The sequence below is a fragment of the Daphnia pulex genome, chromosome 10 (assembly GCF_021134715.1).
Source record: "Daphnia pulex isolate KAP4 chromosome 10, ASM2113471v1".
NCBI lineage: Eukaryota > Metazoa > Arthropoda > Branchiopoda > Diplostraca > Daphniidae > Daphnia > Daphnia pulex.
Genome location: NC_060026.1, coordinates 3,910,656 through 3,922,851, shown reverse-complemented (window position 1 = coordinate 3,922,851; position 12,196 = coordinate 3,910,656). Strand labels below are relative to the sequence as shown.

The 12,196-nt window shown below is 40.4% G+C and overlaps 2 protein-coding genes and 1 long non-coding RNA gene across 4 annotated transcripts; all 3 read left to right on the top strand.

Annotated features, from left to right (window-relative positions):
* Positions 1-1,931: 1,931 nt before the first annotated feature.
* Positions 1,932-2,524, top strand: LOC124204908. The gene is made up of 3 exons (XR_006879158.1): positions 1,932-1,997; positions 2,123-2,335; positions 2,420-2,524. It is a non-coding gene; the product is annotated as an uncharacterized LOC124204908 (long non-coding RNA).
* Positions 2,525-3,635: 1,111 nt separating this feature from the next.
* On the top strand, positions 3,636-5,326 carry LOC124204897. Of its 2 annotated transcripts, XM_046602133.1 has the most exons (3): positions 3,639-4,393; positions 4,466-4,578; positions 4,636-5,326. In XM_046602133.1, the coding sequence occupies exons 1-3, from the start codon at positions 4,013-4,015 to the stop codon at positions 5,009-5,011; spliced, it is 870 nt and encodes a 289-aa protein (XP_046458089.1). In that variant the 5' UTR covers positions 3,639-4,012; the 3' UTR covers positions 5,012-5,326. The 2 variants fall into 2 exon arrangements, with proteins under 2 accessions (XP_046458088.1, XP_046458089.1); XM_046602132.1 differs by having other exon boundaries at positions 3,636-4,578.
* A 2,753-nt stretch (positions 5,327-8,079) lies between these two features.
* Positions 8,080-10,353, top strand: LOC124204896 (inositol 1,4,5-trisphosphate receptor-like). Its single transcript, XM_046602131.1, is given in 4 exon segments — positions 8,080-8,551; positions 8,621-9,014; positions 9,071-9,757; positions 9,827-10,353. Coding segments are annotated over 4 exon segments (1,710 nt in total). The 5' UTR covers positions 8,080-8,356; the 3' UTR covers positions 10,261-10,353.
* Positions 10,354-12,196: the final 1,843 nt, after the last annotated feature.

Below are 12,196 nucleotides of genomic sequence, written 5' to 3'. Positions count from 1 at the left end.
CCGATTTTGGACATATCTGAATGCTAAAGACGTCTTATGTTGCTATGAACAAAGTTCACTACTAAAAAATTAACTATTATTTGATACTATACTCATTTATGCTGCTTGAATCAAATCTCAGCGCTCGATTGAAAAATATGTATTATTCCGATTCTGTTTTTACTGATTCCGCACCTCTGAACGTGATTGGGGGAGAATTTCAGCAAATTGCGTATCGATACTGATTACTTAACGTTACGTATGAATTTTTCACATTTTTTATTGTGAACATTTTTGTTTAATTGTTGCGGCTCTGAATTTTTCTTTTTTTTTTCTGAAGGAGTGCATTGAGTTAGATTTGAGACGGACGAAACGGATTACGGCAGCATCACTCATTAATGCTGACTGACGGTCCATATTTGACATTTTTTCTTCTCAGTTAGAGTAGACTCGTCTGATATTGCCCAAATGGCCCTCCGTTTAAGAGGGAGATGCAGATATTTTGCTTCTATAGCTATATTTGACGAAGTCCCATTCATCGACAAAATATTCTATAGAAGTGAAACTGCCATCAGTTAATGGAAAAGTCTTTTCCATGCAAATTACATGCCATCATTGGTGTGAATAATAAACGTTTATTTACTAGAGTTCCACCAAGTGAAAATGTTGAGTTAATCTAGTTTAATACATTCCGATGTCTTTTCGATAGCCGGACAAATTTAAATTCCTAACGAAGCTTAAGTTGCCACCAATAATGTTCACTACTAAAAATGTTGATATTATTCATGAAAAAAAATGAACTATTATTTGATACTATTACTCATTTATACTGCTTGAATCAAATCCCAGCGCTCGATTGATAAATATTTATTATTCCGATTCTGTTTTTACTGATTCCGCACCTCTGAACGTGATTGGGGGAGAATTTCAGCAAATTGCGTATCGATACTGATTACTTAACGTTACGTATGAATTTTTCACATTTTTTATTGTGAACATTTTTGTTTAATTGTTGCGGCTCTGAATTTTTCTTTTTTTTCTGAAGGAGTGCATTGGGTTAGATTTGAGACGGACGAAACGAATTACGACTGTATCACTCATAAATGATAAGTTCCATGGAACATATTTGGCGTTTTGATTCTTGGTTAGTTAAGAGACTCGACCAGTAATGGTTAATTGAGCACTCCGTTGGTAATGGAATCTTTTCTTTACTTCTAAAGTTTTATTTGCTTCAGCACCTCTCAATGGCGTGGAAATAATTCTTGGAAGATAAGCTGCCCACCATTGATGGAAGAGTCTTCTCCAAGTAAACACACTCCGTCAATAGTGTGAATATTAAACATTAGTTATTTCACTATCATTAAAGTGAAAATGTCAAGTTAACCCAGCACAATTAGGTACGATGTCTTGTCGATAATCGGACATATTTAACTGTATGTGCCTGTTCATTTTCCAAAGGTTCAGAGAAAAGGACCGGAAAAAATGGAAAGTAGTCGTTTCTGCTGCGGCAGAACATTTGGCCTTCAAACTTATCAAGTTCCTGCGTGTTTTATCAAGTTTGAGCCGTGTCTTGTGTGCCTTTTTGAATACTAAAACGGTAGCGACTGTGACCATTGCCCTCATATTTTCCTTAGGCGACCATATTTAGCGGTTGAAATCAACCAGCTAATTTTGTTGTTTTTTTTTTTCTATTCTAAATGAATTAATTAAGAGAATATCCCTTATTTACTTCCCCTTTTATTTGTTAGTAATAACATAATCCACAATAGCTGTGTCTTTAATTGAGTGGAAGTTCTTTTCACAGTTAAAAAAATTTCTATTATTACGTAAAAATTGAAAATTTAAATTGCGAAATGTTTAAATTTTTAAAATCAACTCGCTTATACTTAGTCACTGGCGTGGCGACAAGCAAATGGAATCGACGACATTTTAAAATGGACTCCTCATGAAGTTCTCCCGAGTTCTCCTCAAATATTTTTCCTTTGGGAAAATTGGATATGACAAACTCCACAGTCCTGGTCAGGATTATTTTTGTGTTTTAACAACAACAAAAAAAGATATTCAGTCATAATTTTTTAAAAAGACATTTGGATTATATAATACGAGTGTTGCTAGATCTAATTTTTCTTGTATGGGTATGCAGTTTATGTTTGCGCTCAGGGACAAATGGATTTACGAGGAATTTTGCAGTCGGTCGAGAAAAAAGATTTCATGCGATACCAAACGTACATGACGGAAAGGATCAACAAGGAAATGCGGGAAGAGAGTTTGCGCACCGGAGAAAATCAAAACTGCCAAATGACGTTCATCGCTGACATGATGGGTCTCTCAATGAGGCAAATTTCTTACAAGCCAGGTATGTGACGGCAGCAACTATTTGAAATTAATACTTAAATGGCCAGACAATGTAAGGGATGTGCAAATTGATTTCGCGCTATAGTTATGGACGCGGGACGTGAACAGACGAAGAATTACGAATCAAATTATCCGGAAAATATTCGCCGAATCTTCATTATCAACGGTAATCAAATCTGTAATTATCTTAGTTTTTAAGCCAAACAATAATTGACCATTTGGTGCAATCAGCCGCCCAAGATTTTTCTCATTACCAACTCCGATTACCAAGGCGGCTATTAGCTATGGACATGGCAGTATGGCACATGGTTTTGGACATTGGCTTGGACTCTTGGAGTTTCAGTTTTTCGACTTTGGAACGGTTTGGAAATTGAAATTGAGAAAAAATTCTCGTCCCCTTTGCTCTATTTCGGTGTTTCCAGTTGTTTAGTGTTATTTGGTAAATAAATATTGAGTATATCAATAATAACTAATTTCAAATATCTTGGAATGTTGTGCCTCCCATGAGTCTCATCTTTCCCTTCATCATAAGTCATAAGTTTGGAATTGTATGCTGATTTATTTTGAAAATTCTAACATTTCTTACATTCATTTCAGAAATCCAGAAAAAAAACAGAAGAATCATGAATTCTTCATCAAAAATTGATAGAAAATGCATAGCTGAAGCTGTTTTGCCATCGCAGGAGACATTATTAGATTTTTCTGCTGGGTATGTGTTACCTGCTGAAATTTCTCTACCTGCTATTAAGTTCGACAAAATTGGAAATATCAACATACCTTTATCCCTCCTGGTATGATCATTTTTTAATGGAATTTTTTGGGATCTACTTCCGCAAAGTTCGTCTGCCGTAAACAGGGAGATTGTGTTTCCCACAGATGCCTAGTCCAAGGTTAAATTTATTTTGACGACTAGAGTCCGTCATTCGTCTGACACTTTCGATTTCTTTAGCTGTTCTCAAGTAGCGGAAATATTTGCAGTTATTAATACTGTGCGCAGTATGTTTGTGTGGAAACCACGGAAAAAAAAGAAGCGTGAATTTCAACAAACGAGTTCTTAATCGGAAGCGGAACAGAATTGGAAGAGGTAATTTCCTGTCCTGATTAAGAGTTTCAGGACCAAACGTTTGATTCGGTTTTATTCAACACAATCGTCAAGACATATAGGCAAATTTTCCTTGTTTTAGCACGCGCTGTCATGTCAAACTCTGAAGCAAAACCCAATCATTTTCTTTCCTCAAATAAATCAGCAGAAGATAGACCCGACCTCCATCAAAAAAGCCTCCGAGAATAGTTTACCTTAGTTTTTCTCCTGTAGAAAACACGACATGTGTTAATGAACTCGTCCGATTATTTTCCCAGAACCCAAAGCAAACGTTGGCATTATCTTTAAGTCCAGTCCGAGTCTACAGAAATTTCGTTGTTCTGTTACCGCCAAGCATATCGAGTGAACGTATTGACGCATTTAGAATAAAAACAAGAGTGATGGCTGTGATTCAAACTGAAGTAACGTTATTCCTATTTCAAGCGTGGGTTTTACTAACTTGTCTAGCGTCATCGCTGCTTATGACCGATTCGGGCTATGGTAAATTCAAACTAACGTCGGTGCTTCGTTCCTCCTCGAACCAAAGTATAATACCAAGGCAAAATTTAAACATGGAAGTGATACTTGTAAATTGTGATGTCTCTAACCGATTTCATAACGACAAATGTCAGACAATCATTTGACAATGAGGGCGACGATAAAGATCACAAAGAAAAGATTACGCATTTTGGGCGGATCCAAAGTGAATTTGAATACCACAAAGGAGAGCTGAAAACAATCAACAGAGAAATCAAATTGACGGGATTGCTCATGGGCTACTCCCAACACGAGGAGAAAATTAAGCAAAGCTTATTGGCTTTGCATCAGTACCTTGAACATCCTGACGAAAACAATCGACACATTTTCATGAGGGAAGCGGCCAGTCTCACCAGCAGCATCAGTGTCATTGTCGACGGATTGCTGGGGCAAAACGCTTTCAATCCGGATATTATGGCCGTCATGCTAGACTCTATCGGAGTAAGTAACGTACAGATAAAAATTTATAAGATCAAACTTCCGTTTTGGTTAATTTTCCCTCATTATGGGCAGTGCCATGGGCGACAATTGCACAAGAAAATCAAGTTCATAATGAGCATAGTTATGACCGGACTTTGGGTGCGCGGTGAGTACCAAAGAATGAGGAACTTAACAGAGCTGGACAGGTGAGTTTCACATGAATCAATTTGAACTAAATTCGTCGACTAAAATTTAAAATTCAGTTCGCATTTCAAGAATTTTATCCTGACGTCAACGATTAAATTGACTAAGAGGCTCGACGACATGGTCATCGACTGTCAAGCGGATGAGAAAAACGTCAGCCAAGAGATGCGCAAAATTATGAAAAGCCAAACGTCCCGCGGTATAAAATCTATTGCCGATTCTCTGCTCAACTTCCTCGAAGACAAATACGATACCAAAAAGTGGATCGTCGTTGTCCTACCGAATTTGTCTGAAAATTTGATCGCCACACATGGAAATTGGTCGGGAATCACATCCGAAAAATGGCACTACGTTCTCGAAAAAAGGAATAATCGCTCTGGCCGTTTCGGTGAATCAAAGCGACTGGTCAAAATTCGTCTACCAATCGGCCAGTAATCTTTTAGAAAAATTCGACATTCCTATACGAACGTCCCCTGGTTTACTATTTGGTATTCAAAGATATTACGTGAATGCCAAACAAATTCACGAACATCTCAACCGTTCCCTGTTGCCACTTCGAGCCCACAGCCGGGCGGACATCCAAACTCTTGTGGTCGAAGTGGATCCTGCCAAAGTGACTATCGCGGCCTCTAATGGAACGGAATATTTGCGACTCTCTAATCAATTCAATTGCTGTCACTTGGTGATGGTCGTAATCAAGTCCTCCGATTCAGATTCTATTCCCGCTGCTAATAATCAACACATTTGCGCTCACAGGACGTCGTCGTCCTTTTGATTGCCTCTCTCTCTCTACTTACTTGCTGCTGGTTTATTCAATATATCCTCTGGTGTAGTTGCGCTGGAGACCAGGGCCGGAGATATGGGCCTTTAATGAAAGCAAACAGGGCAGCGCCTTTTATCACGGACCCATTCTATTATATCTATATCACGAGACCGACGACCCGGCAGGAGCCGAGCAGCAGCAGCCATTTTGAATTGCTTTGCCCTGATGCCGCTCCTGTGTATGTGTTAATAACATCAAAGAGCTTTATAACCTCCTCTCCCAGCTCCCTACAGTTCCCCATCACACACACTTTTCTATTGCTTAGATCAAGAGGGAAAAGGGCAGCATCTTTCTCTCTATTATGGCCGTGTGTAGGATAGCTGTTCTTGCGGTGTTTATATATAGGCCGCTCTCTCTATGGTGGTGGTTATATAATAGCGTCGGTGGGGTGGGTTGATGGGAATATGAAGAAGAAGAGAGAAGAGGGGATGTGTCTGGTTGTACACATCTAAACGAATATGGGGCCCTATATATCAGTGGAGCGGATGTCGAGCTGTGTGAATTTCGCCTCTATTATATGCCGGCCCCTCCCTGCTGCCAACACTCTCACGCGCTATGTGTATATAGTCCCGATACACCCCCTCTATATATCTGCCTTCTTCTCCCGCCCTGTAACATCTGATTTGGAAAAAAATAAATAAAAAAAAAGACGAGAAAGCGGAAGAAAAAGAAAACGGAAGGAAGGAAGGAAGAAGAAGAAGAAACCTCGACTTGTGTTGTCATGACGACGGCCAATCGCGCGCTCCTTTTTCGAGTCCTATATAACCAGCGCCCCGGCCCGAGATCCAATCTAATCGCTTAATCTACCCCATCCCCATCCTCTCCTTACACTCCTTGGGTGCAGTCGCGAAGCAATGACGTGCTCAGCGTCGTGAGCGTCGACGCCAACGGCAAAAAGAATAAGGCGACCGAAAGAAAAAAGAGACGGGATAATACAGCGCTTGCACGATGATGTTATTGAAGAAATCTTTCCATCTAATATAAGAGGGGATATAAGAAAAATCCTTTTGATAAGAACCAAATAATAACGCGCATGTCTTTCACTTTTCTTCCTTTTTTTATTTTGCTTTTTTTTTTACGATTATTATTCAATTTCCAGGAGATTTAATAAATCGACTTGAACATCAACTTTGAAAACAATCAAGAATAGGCTATGGGTCGTATATAGCTCCCGTGCGTGAGCGGCAAAATTTAAAAGCTAATAAACCCCCCGCTAATATAAGCGCAAGTAATATAAAGCGCAGGTTGTCAAGTCAATACCGACGTCGTAGTATATAAACCCACAACAGGATATTGGTTCATATCAAAAATTGAACGCCTAGGGGTCCTTATCCATGATTTTGAGTTGACAGCTTTAGAAAATGAGCTGTCATTACGTTTGCTTATGTAGCTTCGTATATTAATACGCGCGATGGTGTGAATTTGTTTATTTGCATCTACCAACACACAAAGGATCAAAGTATATAGGGTGTGGACTGTGGTAAATATGGTGCAAAAGGCGTCGTCCTTGTTTATCACGAACCGGAGGTGTTTTCGCCTCTCATCACCGCGCCGAGTACAGCAGCAGAGGATTGACTTTTAATCAAAACGCCAGGGAACAACAAAAGACGTCGGTCTGTCGGTCGGCCGACCGTCGTTGATTATTGAATGAGGCCCCACCATCATATACAGAAATATATAATATCCCGCGTCAGTGTGGAGGATAGAAAGAAAGATGGAATCTATTGAGAGAATAAGTTGCTGGGGACGAGGATTACACAGGAAACCGCAAGGACATGTATAGGCCGCTTTGGTGTTTTGTAGCCTATATGATGATATATATAAATCTAAATGCATGGGGCTGTGCGTCTGATGTGTGTGTGCTTAAGCGCCGACCTGATGTATTTATACGATATTTATATGGCAGGCAAAAGGATGACCAGTGATGATGATGGAGCCGACGACGAAAGGGGCCAGCCCGCTAGCGCTATAGCAACAGCGAATAATTTCCCGTAGGGATTCTAGTCACAGTCGAACGAGGCTCAGTTTCGACACGCCACCGCTACGATACAAATCGCTATTCAAACGTACGAAAAAAGGTTGTATTCTTCAACACGAAACGTACGGAAATGTTACGCAAAATGCCTTCACTTTTTATAGACATAGATTGCTCGCAGAAATCTCTTTCAGATAGATGTAATTTCCAGGGGTATCTGTGTTTTTACACAGCGTTTTCCCTGTAAAATCGCAGTCGCCAAAAACGCGCCACTAGCTTTCGATGGCCACCGCTATTCCCGCCAAAGACGCACTAATCTTTATTTTATGCCGCTAGATGCGCCACATTGGGGCTCATTTTCCCGGCTTGAAGCGCGTCAACCCAAGAAGCTAGTTTCCAGGCCTACTAGAAGTGAGTTCGGTAGTAGTTTTAAGTTTAACGACTGTCCGGCGGCCTTATACATACATGTAGATCCAAAAAAAGCGTCCGGTTTGTTTGTTTACGTTTGAACATGGTTTGAATGTTATTAAACTTAAACTTAAAATAAAAAATAACAATAAAATAAAATAAAACAATTAAAATAATAAAATAACAACAACATATCTTCTAAAGCAAAGCAAGTTTTCCTATGTGTTTAGACAAACAAATTGGTTATTTACACATTTTTTGGTATGCCTCAAGTCCATATAGATATGTAGAATTTCAATTTTTGAGTGTGATCTACAACAATTGACAAACATTTCTTACTGAAATATTTCTTTTTCCTTTTTAGATGCCTGGAGAAGTTCAAATGGAAGACGAAGCTGAGACTTTCACATTCCAGGCCAAGATTGCTCAGCTTATGAGCTTGATTATCAACACCTTCTATAGTCGATCTCCAACTCCTCAAATGCCCTAGACAAGATCCGTTATGAATCCCTGACTGACCCAAGCAAGTTGGACAGAGGTAAGGATCTTAAAATCAAGATTGTCCTCAACAAGAATGCTGACTCACTCTCGACATCAACGCATGATGTCCACAAGAGCATCAAACGGTAACGTCACTGTAGGGGAGCGCATGGATCCTTACAGTGACTCGAGGAACAGCTCCAGGTTGGATGATTCGACTACAACGACGTTGAGTAGTGTCAACTCGACGCTGGAGGACTTGGTGAGACAACAACAACAACCCAAATCGGTACAACAAAACTTGAATTCGTGATTTTATTAAAATTCTTACAAAAATAAATGTAATTCGCCCTTATAGTTAACTACGGCAACTGATTCGGACATGGAGTCCAAGTTTTCGGCCAAGGTTCTGGTAATGCTGCCCGTCTTCCGCTTCCTGCAGTTGCTGTGTGAGAATCACAATCGAGACCTGCAGAACTTTTTGCGGGCCCAGTCCAACAAAAACAGTTACAATTTAGTGTCAGAGACACTCATGTTCATCGACTGCATTTGCGGATCGACGACGGGCGAACTGGGTCTGCTCGGCCTCTACATTAATGAGCACAACGTCACCCTCATCAACCAAACCCTGGAAACATTGACGGAATAGTGCCAAGGACCTTGTCACGAAAACCAAAACTGCATCGCCACTCACGAGTCGAATGGACTGGACATCATCAAGGCTCTTCTTCTTACCGACATCAATCCATTAGGTAACAATTTCCTTTCATTCCATTTGATTCTAATAATTATTGTATCAATTATTTAGGACAACGGAGAATGGATCTTGTTTTAGAGTTGAAAAACAACGCCTCCAAGTTGTTGCTGGCCGTCATGGAGAGTCGTGGCGAAAGCGAGAACGCGGAAAGGATCCTGTACAACATGAATCCTCGCCAATTGGTGGACGTTGCCTGCAAAGCCTATCACCAAAAGTTGGTCGGTGGAGAAGAGGCGGCCAGTCCCAAAGAAGTCGGCCAGAACATTTACATTTTGTGCCACCAATTGGCGCAGCACAACAAAGAATTGGCCGCCCTGATGAAACCGCCGCCAGTGGACGGAGTTAGCGGTGATGCGGCCCTGCAGTGCTACGCCAATCACACGGCGCAAATCGAAATTGTCCGTCACGACCGGACGATGGAGCAGATTGTCTTCCCCATTCCGGAAATGTGCGAGTATTTGACCAACGACACGAAAGTGCGCGTCTTCCACACGGCGGAGCGCGACGACCAGGGATCGAAAGTGGCCGCCTTCTTCGAAGGAGTCGACGACATGTTTGACGAGATGAAATGGCAGAAGAAATTGCGCGGACAGCCGTTCCTCTTTTGGGTCAGCTCGCACATGTCCATCTGGAGTCAAATCCTCTTCAATTTGGCCGTCATTATCAACTTGATTGTCGCCTTCTTTTACCCGTTTGACACTGACGGACCGGCTCCTGATCCTCGCACTCACCTCTCAGGTCTGCACACCTTTAAACAGTGACTCCCATTTCCATCTTTTCAACGATCTTTTTTGTTTATTAATTCAGGTCTCATCTGGGCCGTCATGCTCCTATCCGCCGCTGTGGCCATCACGTTACCCAAACCGTCGGGTATCAGGACTCTCGTCATGACAGTCATCCTCCGGCTTATTTGCTCAGCCGGCCCTCAACCCACACTGATGCTCCTTGGCACCGCCGCGGTAGTGTTGAAGGGCGTCCATCTGCTGAGCATCATGGGCAACGCCGGGACATTCCAGCGGAGCGTCAGACAAATCTGCACGGACACGGAGATTGTCTACCACGTCGTTTACCTCATCTTTTGCTTCCTCGGACTCAGCACCCATCCGTTCTTCTTCTCCGTCCTTTTGTTTGACGTCGTCTACCGCAACACAAACTCAGTTTCTCTCAATTGTTCTTATTTCAGCGTTTTTGTGAACTGGAATGAGAGTATTCATATGATAAAACTAGTCTTATTGTCTTAAAATAATGGCTTTACTACCCTCATTCTTGGCATTGTATAACTACGTGTTACGAGTTGGAATTCAATACAACCAATTGCGGTTTGCTATATAAAACCTTTGTTCGATTTCTCTCCATACCCCTGCTTGTGACAGCTATCCAACGACACCGAGTTTCGAATAGAAAAGCGGTACATAGAGCTTAACATTTCGGTCATGAGAAATGATTTTAGAAAAATGATGACGAATGGAATTGGTTATCCGTGGAGGATAATCCGCTGAGTAGATCCGCGGAGTTGGTTGCATAAATTTACTTAGAATGCTTCGTAAGAAATTCACTAGGCTACTCAACTAAGTTGATCCATAAATCACACTTCGCTAATCTATAAGTGAGTTGAAGAAAATTCTGCCCTCTCTTCATTATAAAACAAAATGTGTTGCCTAGATAGTCCGGCTTTAAAGTTGCATTCAATGTCTTCAATTCCAACATGATAGGGATCCAAATGATACAAGTTTTGAAAATGGTCAAAAGGTAACCGAAAAAAAAAAGTTAGGCGTGCTCCTGGATTACAGTTACACCCCAAAATGATGTTTATAATAAGCGCCGAGCAATCACCCTACATTGCGCGAAAAAATACTTAACCTATATATAACCTTTCTCCGAACCCCCAAAAATTTATTATGCACACTCCCTCATTTTAGTTAAACCCCAAAAGTCCCGGAGGGAAACTGGCGACGCTAGGCGCGAGGCACAATAGCTACACACAAGAACGCGGGTCGTGTGTGTGTGTATGTATACGCGGGGAAATTTGAAAAGGGATAAGAAAAAAAGATGCTGCACGCTCTTGTGTGTATACAAGCCGACGAGCGTTAGAGAGAAATCACTGAAAGAGAGTTTGTTATTCGAGGGGTAGTCGACTCGAAAAAATATTCGTACACCCCCATATTTTTAATGAAAAATATGAAAAAATACGAAAAAATACGAAAAATACGAAAAAATATAAAAAATATAAAAATAAAAAACACATAATTTCCAAACTTAATATAGCTAGATCCCACGAAATCATCATATATCCGCGCAAACAGAAATCAGATCACATGAGATAGGGATGTTCGACATGTTTTTTCACATTTGTATCCATCGCGGCAACGCAGCAGTCGTTGGAAGTTTTCATCTGCTGGAGAGCCTAAGGCATCTGCATTGTGCCTCCCTTTGTCTGGGTGGGTTTTGGGCTGGGGGTGAGGTGGGGTGGTCGGATCGGATGGGTCAGACAAAGCGGGGTGCAATGCCTGAGGCTCTCTAGCTAAAAACTTCCAACGACTGCTGCGTTGCCGCGATGGATGCCGCGAAATGTGAAAAAATATTTCGAACAGCCCTATAGGAATTTTCTGGGAAACGATAGCTATTAGCTATACGAAAATATCGTTTTTACTTTAAAATCGATACCATTTGAAATTATTTTGAAAGAATAAGATTTTTACAAAATCTGGAAAAAAAGTGACAGCGGTGAAAATTAAAAAAAAAAACAGTATTTACAGGCTATATATAGACTATTACAACTTGAAATTGACAGTTTTTACCTAATAACAACATCAGTCATGCAACTGACATGTTTATTTGGCAATAAAACCTCAATCATAGTACATTCTGAAATTTCCCAATTTTGGGAACGCTGTAAATTTTTTACATTTCCCTATTTCAATCCATTCTACTCAGATAAATGAGTTAAATATGGTGGCTGCAGCTAGTTTTCTTGCTTTTCTAGCACAAAATAGTAAAATATAAGGAAAAATATGGGAAAATATGAAAAAATATGAAAAAATATGGAAAATACTGAAAAATATGGGAAAATACGAAAAAATATGAAAAATATGAAAAAATTTGAAAAAAATATGAAAAAATAAAAAATATGAAAAAATAAGAAAAAATATATTTATATTTAAATATTCGTACACCCAA

Coding starts and splice junctions, on each gene's coding strand:
- LOC124204897 (XM_046602132.1), top strand. CDS start 4,013: ATGTCTCTAACCGATTTCATAACGACAAATGTCAGACAATCATTTGAC. Junction 4,579..4,635: donor AACTTAACAGAGCTGGACAG/GTGAGTTTCACA, acceptor TTTAAAATTCAG/TTCGCATTTCAAGAATTTTA.